General features: G+C 47.0%; 1 protein-coding gene across 2 annotated transcripts in view; it reads left to right on the top strand.

Annotated features, from left to right (window-relative positions):
* The window catches only part of PXN (paxillin), a 191234-nt gene that overhangs the window by 122569 nt on the left and 44170 nt on the right, over positions 1 to 24495 (top strand). For both annotated transcript variants that reach the window (XM_069215041.1, XM_069215042.1), the window contains exons 3-4: positions 11208 to 11308; positions 11417 to 11556. In XM_069215041.1, coding sequence (XP_069071142.1) covers positions 11208 to 11308; positions 11417 to 11556 — 241 coding nt within the window. The remainder of the gene's footprint in view (positions 1 to 11207; positions 11309 to 11416; positions 11557 to 24495) is intronic.

The raw sequence follows: 24495 nt of genomic DNA, 5'->3' as shown, positions 1-24495 counted from the left end.
CAGCCTTCCATAGCTCTTTGCTCCGCTAATGCTTTGCTGACAGTCGTCATCAAAAGTGAGAGAAAAAGATGGGGAAGACTCCTCCTTCTCTGTGCTGGCGGCCATGGGATGGAATTCTCTGCCCAGGCATCTCCGTGACATCAAGGTCACGGGGTCTTTCAAACACAACCTGAAAACTTGGCTTTTTAATAGTGTTTTAAGCCTTCCTTTATGAACACTTGGATCTACAGTCCTGTTGCGCAGGGAAACTCTGTTTGAGTAGCCGCACACTTTATAATTGACCTTGATTTGATTTTGACCTAATCAAAGTGGGTTTGTATTGTTAAGAGTCCCACCACTGCCATATTAACTGGTATGTCCATTCATTCATATGAATTTGTAATTTGTATTTTGTATTGAAGCAAAAAAAAGTCTCCATACTTCGAAGCAGGATCTCTGAGACATGACTTCAAGTACAAAGAGGAAAACAGATGTTGGTGAAATCAGTAATCGTAGTAAAGTCCAGTTTCATAAAGATGTGAAGTAATAACATTTTTACCAATAACTTTGTATCCTTGTGTGTATATATAGGGCAGAGTGTACCCTTGATACCTAACCATTAATGAGTTTGCTCCCCTGGTCTTTACGGATGCTCTCAGAATATATATTTTAACATTGTGATCGGTGGCAACATTGAGTTGTTTCTTTGTGTAAACCTTGTACATTAGTGACTGAAGTGTAGAGCAGCCATTAAGTCAGTGGCACAAAAAACTAGCTGTCCCCGCCCTCTAAGTAGTGGGAGATTTATGAAAACGGTTCATTCATTTTATTGCTAGTGCTTTCTGGTGTTTCCAACCCCGCTTGTCTTCTTGGATTCCTGACAAATTCTTGTAATTCTTTTTTGTGCTTTTCAGGGAGTTCCTCGCCTGAATGGCTACAAATTCTGCTAAACAAAGCAATTTTTGTATCGTCATTGAAACCTGCTTGTTCCATTTACTGAACAGTTTTCACAAGTAGTTGTGCTCTGCCTATGCGAGCCTTGCTTTTCTCCCTTGCATCACCCATTCCTGTGTGTGTTTTCATTTATTTTTACCTGCCGCATAAGAAGCATTTCTTTCCATGTTTCTTCAAAACCTCTCCTCCGAGTGCGCAATTCTATCTATTCTATCTGTCCCTTCCAAGGTTTATCTCATTAGCCTCTCTTGTTTGTCAGTTTTGCCGTGCTATTAGCCTGCACTAAATTACTTTCTTTCAATGGTAATAATTTCATAGACCGAGTTAAATAGAAAATAGGTCTCAACATGTCCCAAGAGGCCTAGCTGAAGTAATTACCCTTTTACAAAAGCCCATTTGGCTGATACAAAGTGCTTTGAAGGTACATGTTAGGAGGAATGCACTCTAAGAGCCAGGGGCAGAGTTTGACGGGAACAGAATGGGCGAGATCGGTAAGCAAATGAAGGCAAACCAGTGATAAAGCTTAAATGTAAGACTAGGATTTGATAGCATGTGTAACTATACCCTGTAACTGTGGTTAAAGCAACATTCACTACCACTTAAATCCATCTTTCACCCTCCCCTCTCCCCTAAAGAGCTACGGTACAGACTCTTCCAGCACATCTGATTGATACACGCCCCAATGGATACCGGCCATCTGAAGCGAACCCCCTCACCCCAGCAGCCCTTTGGCCCATGTTCCACCTGTCTGCAACCGCACATCACTGCTAAGCAATCTTATTCCTTGTTGTTGGAAATGGCCCTTTTTGCAGGGTTATCCCCATACTTTTTGCCTTCTTCCTCCTATTTTTTCAGGTCTGTTTGTGCTGGTTTACTGTCTCTGCGCACTTTACCACTGCTAATCATTGCTAAAGTGCAACTGCTCTCTATAGAAATTGTACTGTTGATTGATCTTATCCATGATTGGCATATTTGATTTACTGGTAAGTCCCTAGTAAAGTGCACTAGAGGTGCCCAGGGCCTGTAAATCAAATGCTACTAGTGGGCCTGCAGCACTGATTGTGCCACCCACATAAGTAGCTCTGTAATCATGTCTCAGACCTGCCACTGCAGTGTCTGTGTGTGCAGTTTTGACTGTAACTTCGACTTGGCAAGTGTACCCACTTGCCAGGCCTAAACCTTCCCTTTTCTTACATGTAAGGCACCCCTAAGGTAGGCCCTAGGTAGCCCCAAGAGCAGGGTGCAGTGTATGGTTAAGGTAGGACATATAGTAATGTGTTTTATATGTCCTGACAGTGAAATATTGCTAAATTCGGTTTTCACTGTTGCAAGGCCTGTCCCTCTCGTAGGTTAACATGGGGGCTACCTTTAAATCTGATTAAAGTGTAGATTCCCTTTGGGAGCGGATGGACATATGGAGTTTGGGGACTCTGAGCTCACAATTTAAAAATACATCTTTTAGTAAAGTTGATTTTAAGATTATGATTTTGAAAAGGCCACTTTTAGAAAGTAGGCATTTTCTTGCTTAATCCATTCTGTCACTTTGCCTGTTTGTGGATTCCCTGTCTGGGTCAGTTTGACATTTGGGCTGTTCACACCTCTCCTCTAGACAGTGACACAAAGGGGGCTGGGGTGTAGCCTGCATATCTTGATTAGCCATCTGTGCTGGAGGGGAGGGGAGGAGTGGTCACTCACACCTGAAAGGACTGTGCCTGCTCTCACACAATGCCGTCTCCGACCCCCTGGTGAGTGTCTGGGGCCTGGCCTGGACAAGGAAGGATCTTGCAAACACTTGAGACTTTGCTTTGAAGTTTCAAACTTCAAAGGCAGACCTGGGTATAAGATGCAGACCCAACCCCAGACTTTTAGAATCTTTCTGGAATCAAGAGGAACCTCTGCCCAGGAGAAGAGCTGAAGGAGGAGTACTGTCCCTTTGCTGTGTTGCTTTGCTGGACTGGCCTGCAGTTGCTGCTTCTGCCTGAAAAGAGTGCAAAAGTTGAACTTTGCTGTGTGTCCTGCTTGAGAAAGTTCTCCAAGGGCTTGGAGTAGAGCTTGCCTCCTGTTGGAAGTCTCAGAGACACCAAAGACTTCAGTTTCCTTGACCTGCAGCACTGGGAACTGTGTGTTTTGTGATGCTGAAGAGGAGAAACCACTGTGACGCTGCAAACGACGCCGCTGGCCTGCACCGTGACCTACCGACACCTCACGGAGTCGCATTGCCCCGCTTCGCACCGTGACCCTGGTCTCCCTGACGCAGTCATCGGGCGACTTCACTGAGCCGCTGCTCGCACCGCGACCTGTGGGCCCCACACTCTGGCATTGCGTGCTCACACTGCAGCTTGGGCATCCCCGGCGACCCCGCATCTGCTGACACCGGTGCCGCTGCCTGCACCGTGGGCTGTGGACACCGCTCATGAGGTAAACTAAGCACCGTCCCATCCCGCACCACAGCCCCGGTCCACCGATCACCATCAAGTCCTGTGTCGTCCCCAGCCATCCTGCCTGCACTGTGGCCTGTAGACACCGCTCGTGAGGGTCACGAAGCACCATCCCGTCCTGCGCCACTGGCTTGGGCCTACCGACGACAGCGCTAAAGCAATGACAACGCTGCCTGCACTGTGACCTGTGGACACAGCACGTCGCACCGCCCCGCTTCACACCGCAGCCCTGGTCTCACCGACGCCACTGGACATCGTCACCGACCGCTGCCTGCACCGTGACCTGTGGGCACCACACGTCGCATCGTCCCACTTCGCACTGTAGCCCCGACGGCATCCACGCCGGCGCACCTGACTTCATCTGCCTGGAGTTCAATCTGCAACGTGTGTGACCTCAAGGGCCCGACGACTCCTGCAATGACTCCGGACCCGACACTGCGACGTCAGTGACGCCGCCCTCCGGAGCTCACCGCGAGGATCACAACGCCCTGCAAATCCAAGGTACTGTTTGCGGGTCTTCCCGACACCATAGCTGGCCCGCAACGCCGCGGCCGGCCTGAACTGTTGGTTTTGTTGATCACGACGCCGTGACAGCCCCAGGTGGAGCTGTCGACTTCAAAGAACTGTAGTTTTGAGTAAATCTTGCATAATTCATATTTTTCTTACAGTATGTTGGATTCTTATCGTATTTGGTCTTGTTTTATATAGATAAATATTGGGCATTTTTCTAAAACTGGTGTGGTGTCCTTTTGTAGTGTTTTCACTTATTACTGTGTGTTATGTGCAAATGCTTTACACATTGCTTCTGAGATAAGCCTGACTGCTCGTGCCAAGCTACCAAGGGGGTGAGCAGGGGTTATCTGAGCGGGTATCTCCCTTATCCTGACTAGAGTGAGGGTCCCTACTTGGACAGGGTGCAAACCGACTGCCAACTAGAGACCCCATTTCTAACACTTGTATATTGATGTTTTGCCTGACATCCATCCTTCTACTCCCCCTCCCATGCTGTGTTGCACATTCCTCTGTCCTTCCTTCCTTCCTGCACCCTCTTGCTTTTGTACACAGTCCTGCCTTGGCTTCCTATCTTTATAAATCTGCAGATTTGCGATATACAAATTCACATGCACACCTTCATCCTGTTGGAAACCTTTGTGACCTCATCATTTGAACCACTTTCCAGAACATATTACCCTTCTTTGTACTTTATATATAAATATATATATATATATTTATATATATATATTTATATATATATTGTAGGAAGTTGGCTCTGTATGTGCTATTTCAAAGTAAGGAATAGCATGCACAGAGTCCAAGGGTTCCCCTTAGAGGTAAAATAGTGGTAAAAAGAGATAATACTAATGCTCTATTTTGTGGTAGTGTGGTCGAGCAGTAGGCTTATCCAAGGAGTAGTGTTAAGCATTTGTTGTACATACACATAGACAATAAATGAGGTACACACACTCAGAGACAAATCCAGCCAATAGGTTTTGTTATAGAAAAATATCTTTTCTTAGTTTATTTTAAGAACCACAGGTTCAAATTTAACATGTAATATCTTGTTTGAAAGGTATTGCAGGTAAGTACATTAGGAACTTTGAATCATTTCAATTGCATGTATACTTTTCAAGTTATTCACAAATAGCTACTTTAAAAGTGGACACCTAGTGCAATTTTCACAGTTCCTGGGGGAGGTAAGTTTTTGTTCGTTTTACCAGGTAAGTAAGACACTTACAGGGTTCAGTTCTTGGTCCAAGGTAGCCCACCGTTGGGGGTTCAGAGCAACCCCAAAGTTACCACACCAGCAGCTCAGGGCCGGTCAGGTGCAGAGTTCAAAGTGGTGCCCAAAACGCATAGGCTAGAATGGAGAGAAGGGGGTGCCCCGGTTCCGGTCTGCTTGCAGGTAAGTACCCGCGTCTTCGGAGGGCAGACCAGGGGGGTTTTGTAGGGCACCGGGGGGGACACAAGCCCACACAGAAATTTCACCCTCAGCAGCGCGGGGGCGGCCGGGTGCAGTGTAGAAACAAGCGTCGGTTTTTCAATGTTAGTCTATGAGAGATCAAGGGATCTCTTCAGCGCTGCAGGCAGGCAAGGGGGGGCTTCCTCGGGGAAACCTCCACTTGGGCAAGGGAGAGGGACTCCTGGGGGTCACTTCTGCAGTGAAAGTCCGGTCCTTCAGGTCCTGGGGGCTGCGGGTGCAGGGTCTTTTCCAGGCGTCGGGACTTAGGTTTCAGAGAGTCGCGGTCAGGGGAAGCCTCGGGATTCCCTCTGCAGGCGGCGCTGTGGGGGCTCAGGGGGGACAGGTTTTGGTACTCACAGTCGTAGAGTAGTCCGGGGGTCCTCCCTGAGGTGTTGGTTCTCCACCAGCCGAGTTGGGGTCGCCGGGTGCAGTGTTGCAAGTCTCACGCTTCTTGCGGGGAGTTGCAGGGTTCTTTAAAGCTGCTTCTTGAAACAAAGTTGCAGTCTTTTTGGAGCAGGTCCGCTGTCCTCGGGAGTTTCTTGTCGTCGTCGAAGCAGGGCAGTCCTCAGAGGATTCAGAGGTCGCTGGTCCCTTTGGAAGGCGTCGCTGGAGCAGAGTTCTTTGGAAGGCAGGAGACAGGCCGGTGAGTTTCTGGAGCCAAGGCAGTTGTTGTCTTCTGGTCTTCCTCTGCAGGGGTTTTCAGCTAGGCAGTCCTTCTTCTTGTAGTTGCAGGAATCTAATTTTCTAGGGTTCAGGGTAGCCCTTAAATACTCAATTTAAGGGCGTGTTTAGGTCTGGGGGGTTAGTAGCCAATGGCTACTAGCCTTGAGGGTGGGTACACCCTCTTTGTGCCTCCTCCCAAGGGGAGGGGGTCACAATCCTAACCCTATTGGGGGAATCCTCCATCTGCAAGATGGAGGATTTCTAAAAGTTAGTCACCTCAGCTCAGGACACCTTAGGGGCTGTCCTGACTGGCCAGTGACTCCTCCTTGTTGCTTTCTTTGTTCCCTCCAGCCTTGCCGCCAAAAGTGGGGGCTGTGGCCGGAGGGGGCGGGCAACTCCACTAAGCTGGAGTGCCCTGCTGGGCTGTGACAAAGGGGTGAGCCTTTGAGGCTCACCGCCAGGTGTTACAGCTCCTGCCTGGGGGAGGTGTTAGCATCTCCACCCAGTGCAGGCTTTGTTACTGGCCTCAGAGTGACAAAGGCACTCTCCCCATGGGGCCAGCAACATGTCTCTAGTGTGGCAGGCTGCTGGAACTAGTCAGCCTACACAGACAGTCGGTTAAGTTTCAGGGGGCACCTCTAAGGTGCCCTCTGGGGTGTATTTTGCAATAAAAATGTACACTGGCATCAGTGTGCATTTATTGTGCTGAGAAGTTTGATACCAAACTTCCCAGTTTTCAGTGTAGCCATTATGGTGCTGTGGAGTTCGTGTTTGACAAACTCCCAGACCATATACTCTTATGGCTACCCTGCACTTACAATGTCTAAGGTTTTGTTTAGACACTGTAGGGGTACCATGCTCATGCACTGGTACCCTCACCTATGGTATAGTGCACCCTGCCTTAGGGCTGTAAGGCCTGCTAGAGGGGTGACTGACCTATACTTGCATAGGCAGTGAGAGGCTGGCATGGCACCCTGAGGGGAGTGCCATGTCGACTTACTCATTTTGTTCTCACTAGCACACACAGGCTTGTAAGCAGTGTGTCTGTGCTGAGTGAGGGGTCTCTAGGGTGGCATAATACATGCTGCAGCCCTTAGAGACCTTCCCTGGCATCAGGGCCCTTGGTACCAGAGGTACCAGTTACAAGGGACTTATCTGGATGCCAGGGTGTGCCAATTGTGGAAACAATGGTACATTTTAGGTGAAAGAACACTGGTGCTGGGGCCTGGTTAGCAGGGTCCCAGCACACTTCTCAGTCAAGTCAGCATCAGTATCAGGCAAAAAGTGGGGGGTAACTGCAACAGGGAGCCATTTCTTTATATATATATATATATAACAAGATTCTATATGTAACATAGGAACAGTGGCTTTCAGGCAACTGTCCTCATCAAGTGTGTCATTCACATTTTTTTCTGCTCACCACGGCACACAACATGGAGGCAGGGTCAGCCACATCACTCACAGGCTTCCCTCTCTGCGACGCCATTTTGTTCTTGCACAATGTGCACGTAAACCATCTACACACAGAACGTAGTCCCTTTGAATGCCAGTGCTTGTTTTTTGCCCATCTTTTTCTTGTTGAAGTATTTATTAATAGCATAAGTGGCAATAGGCTTGCAACATGCAAATCGTTGTGAACCAGCAAGATAATTTTGGTCAGCCAGTAATGGAGGGGTGTACCAGAGTAGTCATGATGGAGAAGCAACCAGGACGGAGACGAGCACAGTAAACAATTGAAGGTTGCAGTGCTGAAGAAGAACAGAGTAAACATCTCAAAGTAGCCCTGATGGAGAAAGGCATAGTGAATGTTGTAAAGCCTGAGATATAGTGAATAATCTGGAGTGTTCTTGATGAAGAGCGTTACCAAGTGCAGTTTGAAACAGACCGAATGGAGAGAGACAGAGTAAGCATCTACAAGATGCCTTGATGGAGAGGGCCCAGGCTAAATCGCAAAGCAAGCTTGATGTAGAGGGACACCGCGAGCATGTAGAAGCAGATAGGGTGGAAAGGGATATACCAGTCTGTCTGCAAGCAGACTGGTTGGGGAGTGGCCCACTGCCATCATAAAGCAGATAGGGTAGAGTGTGGCAATGTAAGGAACTTGAGAGACATGATGAAGACTGGATCAGTCCGCGTCTTCGAGCAGACAATGTAGAATGTCTGTTTGTTTATGAGCTAGTACGGAGCAGTGCTCTAAAGTGCTTCACAAAAAAGGATGGATACTGCACCGCTACATTTAAAACAAACTTGTCAAGCTAAACGACAAAACTACATCTGCAGTGAAACTGCATTAACCTGATGGGCACAAAGTGAAATAACCTTTGTTACATTTACAACAAAACTAGTTAGACGCCTTCCTCAGATTCACAAGTGCAAATTCTAGAAAGCAGCAGATTTGTCATGAGAGGTCAGCAAGTCTTCTCTTTGGGTGGTGTCTTCATCCAGAGGATAGGCTGACTCCGAGGCTCCCATGCATCCTGAAACAGTCCTCTTCAGAGCTAAGAGGCCTGTTGGCCTGAAAGGAACAGCTCTGTGGGCAGCTGTTCTAGGTTAACTGAGGGGGGCAATGAACTTGCACCAAATAGGGTTTATGAATGGGTGAAATGCAGTATGTGTAAGATGTGCACTGCCTACTTAAGGTCTCCTGGCGCCGGGCATGCTGTAACCCCTAGAAAAGGTGTTTTTCTGTAGCTCATTCCTAAAGTTTTAACGAAAGAACGAAAAAGTCTACGCTGAACTAGGAGAGAAATGTAAATAGTAGAACCAGTATATGCGAAGGCTGCCCTCTTCCATTAGATTTGAGTTTGATTTAGGGTGTACGAAGCAACCTTCTTATCTTTTCTCTGAAATTCTAGAAAGGAGTGGTGTAGCACAAACACTTGGCCAGATGAGAGGGTGCAATTTAAACATACACTGTACCAGTTTAAACGAAATCCGAACCTCCAGATGCAGATGGTTGCAGGTGCAGAAAACACATTTAAAAAATAGAAAAGCACTGAATGAGACTCTGCCAAGGGACTCGGGGAGGTGCAGGGCTGTAGTGTCAACCCTGGCTTTGTTTCTTGCTCGAGAGCCAGCTCCATAACTGTGGAGCTAGCTTCCAGATTCTCATCCCAGTTAGCGCTCACCCTGTGGTCACAACCGTGTTTATAAAATGTTAGAGCTGATCGCGTTGTAAACTCCTAACCCGTCTTTTCATCTATCGGCAAAAGTGCTTTTATGTAGGTAACCTGAAAAAGTGAAATTAACTGTGTAAAGCGCTCAACTTCTGCTAAGGGAAATCACGCTAGGAAAATAGAGAAAAAGAAGTCCACGATCCGACAGAAAACAGCGAGCCTCGCATGTTTTCAGTACTTGGTCGCTGCACTCGAGGAGGGCTAACCACCGGAAAAGGCATGACGTGTGCATGCCTTCCACTAATGAAAGCAAGCAGATTTTACTAGGCAAGCCCACGAACCAATGAAACACACTGACATGACGTCGACGGGGCTCTGAGCCCTTTTCTAGTAACTAAAGCATTTCGCTGCGATACGCATGCAACGCAGGTCCGACCCTAAAAAGCAGCTGCCCAGGCAGCAGGAACATAACATGCTTTGGCAGTGCCAGCGGCCAGGCTAGAATGTGCTCACCACTCAGTCTGCAGGCACACCACTCACCTTACAAGCAGAGTGCTTACCCCGCACTTCCAAGGGGCCCCTCAGCACAGTACACTGTCCTGAGACCTCCCAGACCTACTGCTCACACTTGTGTGGTGTCTCCTGCAGATGCGGTACCTTTGACGATATCAGTCTCTGTTTTCAAATACTCAGACTTCAGCGGTTTCCTCAATAGACTCGGTACCATCATTGTCTGGGCCGTTTAACTCATGCTTGCCTTTCATACCTAGAATAAACATTGCACTATGAGCAAAAGTGCGTAGATATCCAAATACATGTTGTGGCATTGACTCCAGCTGCCGTGATACTATCACAGGTCTGCCAGCTGCTTGTTGCAGCTCATACTTTGTGAGGGGTCACCTCTATGTTCGGCTCCTTTTAAATCCTTTGCCTTCTGGCGCCTGCTATGTGGCGGTGTCTGTGGCAAATGATGCAGAAATGTGTGTTAGTAAACTGCCACAGTTACTTTAATGCGTGCTTCGTAGTGTTACTCTCAGTGGGCCTGCTACCACTAGGCTGTGAGCTGGTTATGTAAATGTTTATCTCACGGTGGTCGCAACACAAGCTCTGGGCCCATAACCAGTGGCATGCTATGCATTTGATGCTATTTTCGTGGCAGTGTCCACAGGCAGTGTAGCATCTCGTCTGATAGTGTTGTTTGTGTTTTAATGCTCTCTGATTGTGGTGCCACAGTTGCATGTGTTACCATGTTAGACAGAGGGCTATATACTTGAATGATTGTGCTCTCCTCGGAACCTGCGGGACCAGAACAGGTACTGTGGTGTGTTTATGGATGCTTGTTTCATGGTGCCATACTCAGCAAGCTAGAACTCTGTCAATAGTGAGCTCTGAATATTAGTGGTGTTTAACGTTGGTGCCGTGCAGTAGGAGTTCTATCGTGCTAGCCAGTGAGTGCCTCTATTCTTTCCAGTCTGTCCACAGAAAGCCTGGTGCCATAAGAAGGAGATTGCTCTGTATTCAGATGCTTCCTCTGTGGTGGATTGGTCACAGGATAGAGATGGCTGTGCTTTCCTAAACTCATATTGTTGTGGGACATACAACAAAAGAGGCAATATTACACGCAGTGGAGTGTTTATTCCAATAGTGTAGTGGTGTCCGCAGTAGGTGTGGGTGGAGTGCAGATTGGGTGCTGTGAACTTGGATGCCCACACGGTTACTACTGCCAGTGATTCATGTAGATGGGTATGCTCACACAGGCACCACAATGGATAGCTGCTTTCTGTTCTGATGTTCAATCTCTTGCTCGTTCTAGTAGGGTTACCTTTCAACATAGTGCTTTGTCTTTGGGTGCTTGAGGCTTGATGGTGGCTGGCAACGACAGTTCCGGTATATTTTGTGATCTTTGAATGCGGAGGTTGAATCTGCAGGAATGTCAGCTATGGTGGTTTGTTTTCTTGTGGCAGTCATACCATGGCAGTGGAAGTCATACCATTTCAACCTTGGTCCTCCTATGTATTTTCCTGCTCTCTAATCCTTTTCTTTCTGTTTACTTTCTTGTGCTCTCATTTATTTATTGTCTCTTATTCCTTTTAACAGCCCAACCCCTACAGCTCCAGTGCCAAAAGCATCTCTGTGGCTCCCAAAGAGAGCATCAGTTCTCCGCCCCCTCGCGGATGTGACGAGGAGCACGTCTACAGGTGAGTCTCTTTTGAAGAGGTTGTCAGATGTTTCTCCGATTGCCCCAAAAGTTGTGTTGAAAATGCCCACACTTCCCAAGGTGACCAGTTTGTTTCTTTTAATTCTAGTTTCCCCAACAAGCAGAGATCGGCTGAGCCATCGCCGACAATGTTGAGTTCATCGCTGGGCAGTAATTTATCAGAACTGGATCGTTTGCTGTTGGAGCTGAACGCGGTGCAGCAGTCTCCAGCAAGCAACAATATTACAGGTAAGGAGGATAGTGCAGTGAAGAAGGGGAAGGATCTCATGGGCCCTCATGAGACTGCTGTCATAATTTCAAAAGTATGGGGAAGAAAGTGGCAAATAAGTAATTGAAGAGTGGGAGTGTAGGCTGGGGTTGGTGGAGAGGAGGGTAAGTGAGCACCAGTGACAGGAGTAAGGCAGAACAGAAAGATGCTGGAAAGATGAACTCGAACGTATTTGAAGAGAGATCTGGGGATTATCAGGGTCTGATGACCTACAGTTGACGGGGGGAGGGGTCAAGTAGAGAACATTTACTGTTGGAAGGAAGGAAAAGGGAGAGCAAGGAGAATACTTTAATGAGTGGAGGAAGAGAAAGAATAAATGCATTTTGACAGTACTGGGACAGAATGTGTTCAGAAATAAAGGAACATGTGAGACTGCAAGAGCCTGCATTAGCAATGCCAGTCGGTCTTGACTTTGGGACCTATTGGCTGTGCCTGTGGTTTATGGTGATACTGTACAGCATCAGCTAAAACTATTTTTTTTTTGCTGATGCTGTGGAGTATGACCAAAAGGAAACAGAAAGGAAAAAAGCCTGATGCAGCCTTTTATTTAAGCAAAGAGGCTTGCATCAATTTCCTTCGCTCCCGTTCCCCACCCCAAAAAAGAACATATATTATAAAATAAGTCCCCATCGGTTCAGGGGTTAGCGGAGGAGCAGGTCAAGGGTTCAGGTGAAGCAGTGGATGCTTACCAGAGCAGCATCAGGCATCAGAAGGGCAAAGGTTGTGTCCTTTGTCCTCAGTGCGTACTGTGAATATCTTAGGTGGCCATGCATTTTACTAAGTTTGCAAAAATTGCAAATATTGTTAATTCTCTTGAAGGTTGCCAGAAATAACGACAACCACATAGATAACTCGCAGATGATTGGCATCTTTGCTGGCAGATAGGTGCTACCACTCCTAATAAACTCTGGACATATGTTGCCCCTGAGGATTCAGCCCATTTCTAATACTTGTTTAATAATTACACAGAGCCACTGCATAAAGCGCTAGCCAGCTATGTCCAGGCTGCCACACATATAACTATGGTACCCCACTATTTCACAATCTCAGTAAACACACCTACAACTCTGGCACACTGCTGTCAGTCATCCAATGGTGGCTGCATTAAAACTGGCTTAACCTCAGTGGCGAAAGAATAGAAATGCTTTTAGTGTACTCAAGAGCCAAATTTCCACAATGTGGTGGGTGATACCAGATGCTTGTAGCACATAGTGTAATATTTAAGATATGTCATGCTATAACTGACAGGATGGCGTATGGCACAGTTGTGCAGCGTTTACTGTACCTAACTGTGGCAACATGACACACAATACATATAGTGCAGGGTTCGTAGCCTGGAAGCAAAATATTCAAATATTAGTGTTCGCAGTATGTTTGAGTGGCTACACGAGATATAACCCAAACAAAAAAGTTGCTTACCTTCAGTAATGCTTTTTCTGGTGGATACAGTATCTGCATGTGGATTCCTCACCTTGTGAATATCCCCATGCACCAGCATTCCACTGAAACCTTTCTCCATAGCTCTCCCACGTCGATGAGGACATCACAACAGCACAGCTCCGAATGCGACTCTGCGACACGTCACTGGAGCTATAAGAAGTCTGCCTCGGTGTGCTGATGTCCATCTCCACTTACTTTTTTCGTGCCTTCGAGGCAGACGGGTGAAACCAACATAACAGATGCAACAATCTGTTGCAAACTGGATATAAAAAGAAACCAATATGTATATGCCTTGAGAAATATATACATAATATACAAATCGATTATTTTTTGGTATACACAAACAGGCACCTGGGAGACGGGTGGGTCAGTGAGGAAACCACAGGTCGATGGTATCCACCAGAAGTAGCGTCACCGAAGATAAGTAACTTGTTCTTCTGAAGGATACATCTACCGCTGGACTCCTCACCTTTTGAATAGAATCCCCAAGCAGTCCTGCTTTCAGAGGTGGTCGCCCGTGTACCTATACCAAAAAATCTTGCAAGACAGAACTGGCAAAGTGACCATCTCTCCTCACCTCAGAGTCCAAGCAGTAATGCTTCACAAAGGGATGAATGGAGGCCGAAGTTGCCGCCTTACAAATGTCAACAGCAGTGACACCCCTAGCCAAAGCAGGTGGAATGAGCTCTAATACCTTCTGGCAGCTCCTTGTTAGCCATGGTGTAACAGATTTTAATGCAAAGGATGATCCATCTCAATAGTATCCTCTTGTGGATCGCCTTTCCTCTCATCTTGCCAACGTACCCAACAAAGAGCTGATCATTATGTCTGAACTCTTGTGTTCTGTGTATGTAAAAGCTGACCGCTCTCCTTAGGTCCAACCGAGGAAGCCTTTCCTCCTTCTTCGAAGGATGGGGAGGAGTATAAAAAGTAGAAAGGGTAATAGACTGGTCCAAGTGGAAGGGAGTAACCACCTTTGGCAGGAAAGCAGCCCTGGTTCTTAATACCAACTTACCTGCAAAGAAAGAGGTAAAAGGAGGCTTAACACTAAGGGCCTGCAATTCTTTGACCCTCCTAGCAGACGTTATCGCCACTAGGAAAACTGTCTTAAAAGCGAGTGATCTCAAAGCACAACTATGTAAGGATTCAAATGGAGAACACATAAAAAAATAAGATCTACATTAAGATCCCACTGAGGCATTATCAATGGAGTGGGGGATATCTATTAGCAAGTCCCTTAATAAACCTTAACACTACAGGGGACTTAAACAGGGAGGGTTGGTCAGGCAAACATAGAAAAACCGTAAGGGCAGACAAACATACCTTAACTGTTGCAATTGCACAACCTTGTTGGGCCAGGGAAAGCTCAAAATATAAAATATCCGATAAATGGGCTTTTAATGGGTCAATAGAATTTTCTTCGCATCACTTAACAAATTTAGCCCATCTGTCAGTGTACATTGTCTTGTTGGAGTGTCGCCTGGCCAATAATATAACATCCACCATGTCAGGCTCGAGGGAAAAAAGCTTGGGTTGCCCTGTTGAATCTGCAGGCATGTAGGTGCAGGCTCTGGAGGTGGGGGTGTAGAACCTGCCCCTGCGACTGAGAGAGGAGGACTTCCCTGTGAGGGAGATGAGCCGAGAGCACAGTGAGAGTTGAAGTAGGTCTGTGTACCACACCTTTCTTGGCCAGTCCAGGGCTATTAATATGACTTGTGCCTGGTCTTGGCAAATCTTTCTCAGTACTCGAGGAATCGAGGGTATGGGTGGAAACACATAAAACAGCTGACGGCCCCAGTCCAATTGAAATGTGTCCCCTAGTGCTCCCTGCAGCAGAAACTGGAGGCTGCAGAACGACAGGCAGTGTGCATTCTCATGAGTGGCAAATAGATCTATCTGAGAAGTTCCCTCCCACCCTCCCATAGCCACAATATGTGTAACACCACCTCCAGATGGAGTCAACACTTGTGATTGTCTGAAAACTGCCAGCTGAGAGTGTCCGCACATCCGTTCAGGACTCCTGCCAAGTAACTTGCTATAATGCAAATCCGATGGTCCTGAGCACAGGACAAGAGTCGTAGAGCTGCGCTTTTCTGCAGATAAGATATGACCCTACACCTCCCTTTTTGTTTATGTACCACATTGCAGTAGTATTGTCTGTCAAGACCTGCACTGACTAACCGCAAAGTTAAGGGAGGAAGGCCTTGAGAGCCAGACGTATTACCTGCAGCTCCAACAGATTGATATGTAACAACTGTTCCTCTGGAGCCCAAATTCCCTTCATCGCCAGATCCCCCAGATGTGCTCCCCACCCTACAATGGAGGCATCCGTTATTACTATGGCCACTGGAGGTGGAGGACAAAACAGCTTTCCCTGAGATAGATTGCTATTCACACTCCACCAGCGAAGACATCTAAGATTCGCTACAGTGCCTCTGGAGATACTGACCCTGAGATCTCTGTTGTGCTGAAACCATTGCCTGTGGAGGCACCACTGAAAGGCCCTCGTGCCAGCGTGCATGGGTGACCAATAGAATGCAGGAATTAATCAGACTGAGTGTAGTGAATCCTATTTAGTTTATTGGGAACCAAGAGGTCGCTTAGCCTTTTGGCTTGCAGGCCTGTGCCCTCGTCACCTATTGACTTTTAACCTACTTAGTCTGCTCTGTTTTAGCACATTTATTTAATTATTTCTTTGGCTGCTGTGTTTATAGTTAGGAAAATGTTTTGATTTCCTGTTATCAGTGCTATTCTATGAAGGCATCACTATCCGCGTCAAAGACAAGTGATCATGTCCCTTCTCCCGTGTGACAGGAACATAATGTACCTTTTTGAGGGAATTTTTGACATAATTGCCGCCCTAAGCATGCTTTCTTATCTATTGTTTGGGAACATACTTGTGTCGTATAAATACATCTCACGCAGACAAGGTTATTAGAGGGATTCCTACTAGATGCCATCAACGATATCTATGCTACATGTCGCATTAATGCAGACCCAGCCTTCGTGTCCCCACGCAGTCTGACTTAGAGGCCTCATTCCAAGGTAACAAGGGTTGGGGGGTGCTTCTCAAGGGCATGGTGCTGGCAGATTAATTAAGTTTATCACACCTAGCTCTCTGTAGATTAGAGATCAGATCTCCATGCTAGGTTATTAGGTCCGATTTGACGACTTATGTTTATTGCAGGATGGTGGGGGTCTTTGTATTCACAACTCTCATTTTTACCATTCTGCTTCTTGCACTGTGTATTATCCTACTCATTGCGGCTTATGCGTTTTACAGTAGAATTCAGTCTTGTAATAAAACCTGTTGAAAACTTTACTGCATCTCTTTCATTGTTTGTGTGTGACTAAGACTTGTTGCTCGTGAGAAAAGGGTAATCTCCATTTAACCACGACTCCCCTGAGATGTCGCAATCTAGAGTCCGTGCGTAAAGGCTGTCAGAAATCACCTTTTACTGTTTGGGTGTTTGGTGAGGTACTGCTTGTAAGCCGGGAGGGTTGGGCCGACAGTTGCAACTTGTTGTAGGATTGGCTTAGTTGCCTACAAACAAAAGTGTTGTCATCCCTAAACCAGCAGTCTTTCCAAGAGCAAGAGTCCAACTATATGACATGAGCAGGCGCAAGACCTTTAGGACCGGAACGATCGCTCCATTCTGAAACATTGGAATCATAGCCAGAATGTCTTGACTCCTCTATGTAGTAGGACAGGCACAATTCACTGTAGTGTCCAGTACTACCCCTATGAACAGGGTGCGTTGAGGGGGCTCCAGGTGAGACTTGAGCACACTTATGGAAAAGCCACGGTTGTACAAAAACGAAGTTGTCAACTGCAAGTGATGCAACACCAACTCGGGAGTCTTGGCTTTGAGCAGCCAATCGTCCAAGTAAGGGAATATGGTATTCCCCTCCGTCTGAGATGTGCTGCAACCACTGCTATCACCTTTATGAAGACTTGAGATGCAGAAGTAAGACCAAATGCATGGACCGCAAACTGATAATGTTGCAACCCCACTGTGAAGCTGAGATACCAGAATGGGAATGGGAAAGTATGCATCCTGAGAATGGATTGAAACCCTCCAGTCTTCCCTGCCCAGCACAAAAAGCACCTGTGATAGGGTCAGCATTTTAATTTTTTTTCCTGCTGAGGAATGAATTCAAAATCCTTAGATCTCATACTGGACGCAACTGACTGTCCTTTTTGGGGCTCAGGTAATAACATGAGTAACATCCCTGGCCCTGTTCCTGAAACTAACTCCACCGCACCCTTCACGAGTAGTGTTTGGACCTCCTGCAGGAGCAACAGATGTTTTTCGGGAAAAAAACTTTGTTGAGGAGCGAAGGGAGAGGGAAACTCCTGGAAGGGTAGGACGTATCCATTTTCTACAATGCTCAGTACCCACAGGTCCAATATTATGGACCTCTACTGTGGTAGAAATTAATTAATTGACCTCCCACCGGCAAAGCATGGTCCAGGATGGAGGAACTAGGGCTGATTTTCTATAATGTTGGCCGGGAAGGAAGAGTAAGAGGAGGAGGAAGACTGAGTGGTGATCACTCGCTTTGTCCCTTTGTCACACCCACTGTAGGACTTGTAAAGAGGATCATCTTCCCAGAAACACTGTAACCAACAGTAACCTAAGGGAGAGAGGAAAGAAAAAATGTTACACGTCAAAGGGGTGGAAAATAGGGAATTGATGTCAGCATGCCGACGAGCACTTATTATGGCTCCAGTGACGTCACACAGAGCCACATGTGGAGCTGTGCTATTGTGACGTCCTCGTCGACATGGGAGAGCTATGTAGAAAAGTTTCAGTGGAATACTGGCGCATGGGGATATTCAAAAGGTGAGGAATCTACAGGTAGATGTCTCGATCAGAAAGTGTAGTGATTGCTGCCTGTTCTAACTGCCCAAAGCATGTGATGCAGACAGTGCACTATTTGCACTCTGGGCCCACAAACTGCACATGGTACAAATAGTGCACTATTTAAGATCTGTGTGTGGCTACACAGAACACGATACAGATAGTGCTAAGAGTATGTGTTCTCCTCGCTGTTTCCCTTTGTCACACCCACTGTAGGACTTGTAAAGAGGATTGGTTGACTGTTGCTGCTGGAACAGTTGTCTACCACAAAAGAAATAGTTCCGGCCAAACTCCTGGAACTTAGAAAATGGCCTGTATTCCTTAGGCTGGGATTGAAGACCTAAATTTCTCGCTGTTGCCTTGCTGTCCTTCCAAGGCAGGAATTAGAGAGGCTTGCACAGCAGGTGAAAATCTGGATCCTCTCAACCAGATGAGCCTTCTCGTAGCGACTGAGGTTCCCATATCCCTAGCCACTGAATTAGCTGTATCCAGGCCAGACTGGGTGACTTGTCGTGCCACCTGGCTAGCATTCAAAAGCTCTGCAAAGTGCCCCTGTACATCCTCAGGCAGTTTCGGAACCACAGCCCTGGCAGAATCCATCAGGGCATGAATATAATGGCCCAAAGACATGTGGTTTTGGCACATTTCAAAGCCATATTCCCTGAAGAAAAAAACCTTCTTTGCTGATTGCTCCATTTTCTTCGACTCCCTGTCAGCTGGAGATGTCGGGAAAGACCCTGGAGTCTATTTTGAAGAACAGCAGGCTTGCACCACCAAGCTTTTAGATGTTGGATGATTGCTTAAAAATAGAGGAACCCCTGGTGAAATTTTGTACCTTCTGGCAATGAGACAAGATACTGCCTAAGTCGACAAGGGTTTCTGACAAATGTCTAAAACAGGTTAAGTCAAAGTCTCATTAAAGTGCAAAAGTGGTTCTGACACCAAAGCAGCAGAATGAAAGACCTCTGTCAGTAAATTAGACTTATGTTCTGTTGTAAGCATGGGCAACTCCAGCATGTCAGTAGCCTTTCTTATCACCTTTTGATATGAAGTGAGCCCAGGAGGAAGCATGCCGTTTGGTGACAACAATTCCCATTCTGGGGAAGTGTCCGGACCACTTGCCACATCCAGTCCTCCCAAGTCGGGATAATGCGATAAATGTTCTCCTTCCTGTATGTCAGGATCCTGCTGTGGATAGAAATGCTGTTCTTCCTTCAGAAGCCGTTCAAGTTCTTTGCAGGATCGGCACCGATGACTTGGACACTGGAGCAGCCTAATCCATAGGGACTGGAGTTGAACAATGCAACGCCGGGATGGAGCTTTCTAATGCCGGTGCAGGCGCAGTCTGCACCAATGACTCCTGACGAGTGTCAGTCGGTAAAGGAGTCATCTTCCTCGGTGCCGGTGAAGGCCAGGGTAAGTGGGCCATTTGCATGAAAGGCAGAAATGGAGTTTGGTGTTACAGCGCCGAGAAACCTCCAGAGGAATAAGACATCGGACCAATGAGGCCCACAGGTGCACCAAATGGAGTCACAGCCTCAGTACAAATGCTATACATTGAATTGAGGAAGCTGAAAGTATCAGGTCCAGGAGTAGGGAAGGCTGGATACTCATGCTCCTGTCAATGAGGCTGAGGGAGAACTGGACCACTTCTGGCTCCGGATCAGGAGGCACAGGTGAAGTCGATGGTCTCACCGGGCTCGCAGGTGTCATCAGACTGGCGACAGGGACTGGAGCTGGAGAGCCTTCAGTCAACCTTAGCCGTGAAGATACCAACGTCGGAGAAACATCTCTCGAAGACCGGCGTCGGGAACTGTGGCACCGCATCTTGTTGTGCTTCCTCTTCAATGACTTTGAGGAGTGGGGAGACGGTGACTCCAAGCGAGGTCGTGACTTCAGACAACTCCTCTTATCTTTCCTCACCTTGGCCATGAAGAGCTTGGCCTTCCTTTCCTTCAAGGCTGTTGGGTTCATCTTCTGACACGAACAAGCATTGACATCGTGGTCAGAGCTGAGACACCAAAGACAGTCATCATGAGGGTCTGGGATCGACATCTGGCCCTCGCACTCTCGACAGGGCTTGAATCCTGACTTTCTGATTGGAGATGTTGTAAAAAAAAAAAATAACAGACTGCTGATCATCTTCCCAGAAACACTGTAACCAACAGTAACCTAAGGGAGAGAGGAAAAAAAACGTTACACGTCGAAGGGGTGGAAAATAGGGAATTGATGTCAGCATGCCGACGAGCACTTCTTACGGCTCCAGTGACGTCACACGGAGCCGCATGTGGAGCTGTGCTATTGTGACGTCCTCATCGACATGGGAGAGCTACGTAGAAAAGTTTCAGTGGAATGCTGGCGCATGGGGATATTCAAAAGGTGAGGAATCCACAGGTATATGTCTCGATCAGAAAGTGTAGTGATTGCTGCCTGTTCTAGCTGCCCAAAGCATGTGATGCAGATAGTGCACTATTTGCACTCTGGGCCCACAAACTGCACATGGTGCAAATAATGCACTATTTAAGATCTGTGTGTGGCTACACAGAACATGATACAGATAGTGCTAAGAGTGTATGAGTTCATGTGTTTACATCACAGACATGATGCACGCAGTGTATACAAAGTGCTTGTCTGGCTATATTATATGCAATACCAATGCACCATTGTTTACAGGATGTGGGTGATTATGAATGCAATTAATCTATGATTGCACTGTTTACAAACTGTGTGCAAGCATAAATAAAACCGATAAAATAGTGCCCTTTTTAAGATGCCTCACTATAAAAAAAAAAAGCAGGAATCAAACAATGCTTTCTTTAGAGTAGATGCATGTCTGGCTATCCTACGCATATGATGGATTGTGCCATGCTTACAGAATGTGTGGCGTGGCTGCACCAGGTACATAAAACAAATGGAAAATTGAATAAAGGCAATTTGTGTGTTTGACTGTATTAAACACCTGATGCAAGTACTGCATTATGTACAGGTTGTCTCTAACTTCACAGCACATGACACAAATGATGCAATTTACAGTTTGTGTGCCTGATGTCACCATGCACATGATAAACCTCTTGCATTGGTTACAAACTGTCTGGGATACGATAAGCCTAGTGCAGTGTAAGTATATGTTAGAAATGGGGCTTATGGTTTGCTAAGATATACACCTAAGCCAGGCAGAACCCGCCACTCTAGTCAGGGCAAGTCTGTTGCGTTCTGACCCCCTCTCACTGTTCTTGTTGGATTGAACAGGAGTTTGACTTCAATTCTTGTATGCCCTGGTCTGTCCGAAATAGGGGTGACCCTTTCCAGTAGCCACAGTGCTGCTGACAATGAGAATGCCAAGACAAACTGTGCCTTCCAGAAGGAGTTCCACAGAGGAAAAAAAACCAAAGGGAAAAAAATCTCCAGTGTCCTGGAACTCCAAAGGATGGAAGGAAAGATCCAGGGAATTCTCCAGGAACCAGAGACAACGAGAAGGATGCAGGGCCAGGAACCAAGCAGGAGTTTCCAACAGAGACTACCAACAGAAACCACCAACAGAAGCATCAACAGGAGCGAGGACACACCACCAAGCAAGGAGTGTTGCAACACAAAGAAAAAGACTACACCGGCCCCATTATATACCATAAAGCACGAAGTGACAAAACAGGAAAGAGAAAAATCGCCATTTTGGATAGGAAACTGCTTAAAAAAAGGGAAACTGAGAAGACACCATATTGGATTGGGAAAAAGAAGAACTACCACGAGCATGCTGGGAAACGTGCAAAGGAACATGGGAAGAAGAAGTGAACAGGACATGGCCCCAGGTATCAGGACTAAAGAAATGTGAAAGGTAAGGCGCCAGGGATCCCCACAGGTAAGGAGGCACCACGGCAGTGCACTTGTGTCACCACAGGTACTCAGCTTCCCTCGGTGAGTTATTATGAAAAATGTGCACCGCGTAACACATCTGCGACACCACTGCAGACCGCCAAAAAGACTGTGGGGAGACCGGGACGAAAAACAAACCATGGATGCCGCCACGGTTCGAAAAAGGGATGCCACGGGTCTGCACAGGCCCATGGTGTAACAAAGTCAGATACATAGACTAAACCTGTGCTCACCCCCAGGTAGCTGGCGCAGAGCAGGCAGCATTAACTTAGAAGGCAATGTGTAAAGAATTTGCACAACATGCAGACCAGAACTACAGTGGGACACCATGAAAGATCGGGAAGTGCCACACAAGGTTTTATAGAAAAATAGGTATATCTTTATAATGATAAGGAGTTAAGGTCAACTCAACAAAGATTCACTTAGGAAATCATAGGTTATCTTCAAATATTGTCAGGCAAAAGCAGTGCTTTCATTATTACTACGGGTTCAGTTCGGATGAAGACGGAACGTGCACTCTCTTTTAGGAAGACTTGGCCTGGCAAGGAACCTTGTTATGCCCCCAGTCCCCGTGGGCCATGGTCACGACTGCGAGCCAGACGATAGCCTTGAGGGCCCCACCTGATACCTCCAGTGTCCTGAGGCCCGTTTCTGGGGCTCCGTGTTGGTGGCTCCGGTGGTAGCTAGGTGAACCACGCCGCTGAAGAGGGAGGGTCATGCTGGGGGAGACCGAAGGACAGCTGTCGCTGGATCTGGCCAGCTCAGCTGAAATAGATGCGCAGGGGGTTTCCTGAGGGTAGAAGTTGTTGGATCCAGCCAGTTCTGTTAGAGAGGTCTCGCCACCAAATCTCCTGGCTTTGGCGGAAGCAAAGTGCCTCTGCGCACTGGCTGGTTGCCTCAGGGGCAAAGCGGTTTACAGGCAATAACAAGACACCTACACCGAGTCTCCTGGTATTTTGCTTGCAGCCTGCTGAATCTGGCTGGAGGCATGGAGCTCCAGGCTTGCTCTAGGCAGTTATTCAGTAGAAATAAAGTAGGTTGAGGTGGAAAGCAAGATCTTTGGTAGTCCTCAGTCCTCGTAGAGAGCAGAGAGGGCAAGCCGGCAAGCCCTTGGTGACACTCTTGGACATTGGTGAGTCTTTCAGGGTGCAGGACAGAGATCAGCTGGGCCGAGCAGCAGTTCCTGGGAACAGTCAGGTCTGGCAGAGTGGCGATCTTGCCACACAGCAGTCTTTACTCCAGCAGAGTTTCTTTTGAGTCCAGAAGTGTACTGATGAGTGGTTCAGGAGACCCAATACTTATACAGGAAAGTGCCTTTGATGTTGATTTTGGGGGGTGGGAGGGCTACAAAGGAATTCTTGTGAAGTGCCCAGGTCGCCCTTTGAGGTCAGTCTGGCTCCACACAGCTAGCTGGAGGTAATCCGCCCCTTTGTGTGGACCCCAGCCATTACCCTTTGAGATGTAATTGTGAGTCCCTCCCAATCTCCTTCCCAGGAAGACCCATCAGTATATAGATTAATGCAAATGTGACTGAGTGTCATGTGTTGTGGGTGTCTGAAGGGAATGCACAAGGGTAACTGTCACCTAGCCCAAGCCAGATGTGTATTGGAGGGAGGCTGTAGGCACACAGAGCAGAGAGTGCAGAGAAATGCCCACTTTCTAAATGTGGCATTTCTACAATAGTAAATATAAATTTGACTTTACCATTAAAGAGGATTTATTGTTACCATTACAATGGTGCTAAACATGATGCAGCTACTCCTCTCAGATCAGGAATTACAGCTTAAGGATAGGCCAATGCTGGCCTATCAGTGGGGCAGGCCTCATAGTACTGAAAAATGACTGTTAGGAGTTTTTCATTACTAGGACATGAAAAACTTGAAGGTACGTGTCCTGACTTTGTTACATGGCACCCTGCCCTATGGGCTACCTAGGGCCTACCCTAGGGGTGACTTATACGTAAGAAAGTGGGGGCTCTGGGCTTGGCAAGGTGTTTTAGATGCCAGGTCGGGGTGGCAGTAAGACTGCACCCACAGGCTCTGCCATGACAGGCCTGAGACAGGTTTGCAGGGCTACTGGAGTTGGTGGCACAACCAGTGCTGCAGGCCTCACTCATAGCATTTAATTTACAGGCCATTGGTATATGGTATACTGTTTTACAAGGGACCAATTGTGGGTACACCAAGGTTGCCTTGTTTTCAGGGTAGAAGCGCATGCACTTTAGCATTGATTAGCAGTGGTAAAGTGCTCAGAGTCCCAAGGCAAACAAAAAGATACAGCAGCAAAACAGGAGGTAAAGGCATAAAGTCTGGGCTAAGACCACCCTAAGGATTCCAGTTCTAACTGTATATTTGTGGGTGTTGAGTTGATTTGGGCATATGACTTTGATGCAGATTGTGCACTAGTTACATAGTGTGTGTGTGTGTGTTTGGATACGGTGGGCACGACATAGAGGCCAGTGTGTGCAGCCTGTGTCTGACTGCACTAAGCAAAATATACAAATAAAGTGTTCATAATTTACTTAGCTTCTCACTAAGACTATTGTTGCTGAAAATGTTTTTCATTATTGCCATTACATTGGTGCACAGTATGAGTGGATTTCAGGCACTCTCAGAGCAACCTTCTTACTCAATCTTTTTTCCAGCCGAACTGGTGCTCAGGGCTTTGGCAGCCTTCTTGCCAAATGTATCTTCTTTTCACATTAACCACATCATCACTCTGCTG

Source organism: Pleurodeles waltl, chromosome 11 (assembly GCF_031143425.1).
Source record: "Pleurodeles waltl isolate 20211129_DDA chromosome 11, aPleWal1.hap1.20221129, whole genome shotgun sequence".
NCBI lineage: Eukaryota > Metazoa > Chordata > Amphibia > Caudata > Salamandridae > Pleurodeles > Pleurodeles waltl.
Note: the sequence above shows the minus strand (reverse complement) of the source record. Positions and strands in the feature narration are given on the sequence as shown.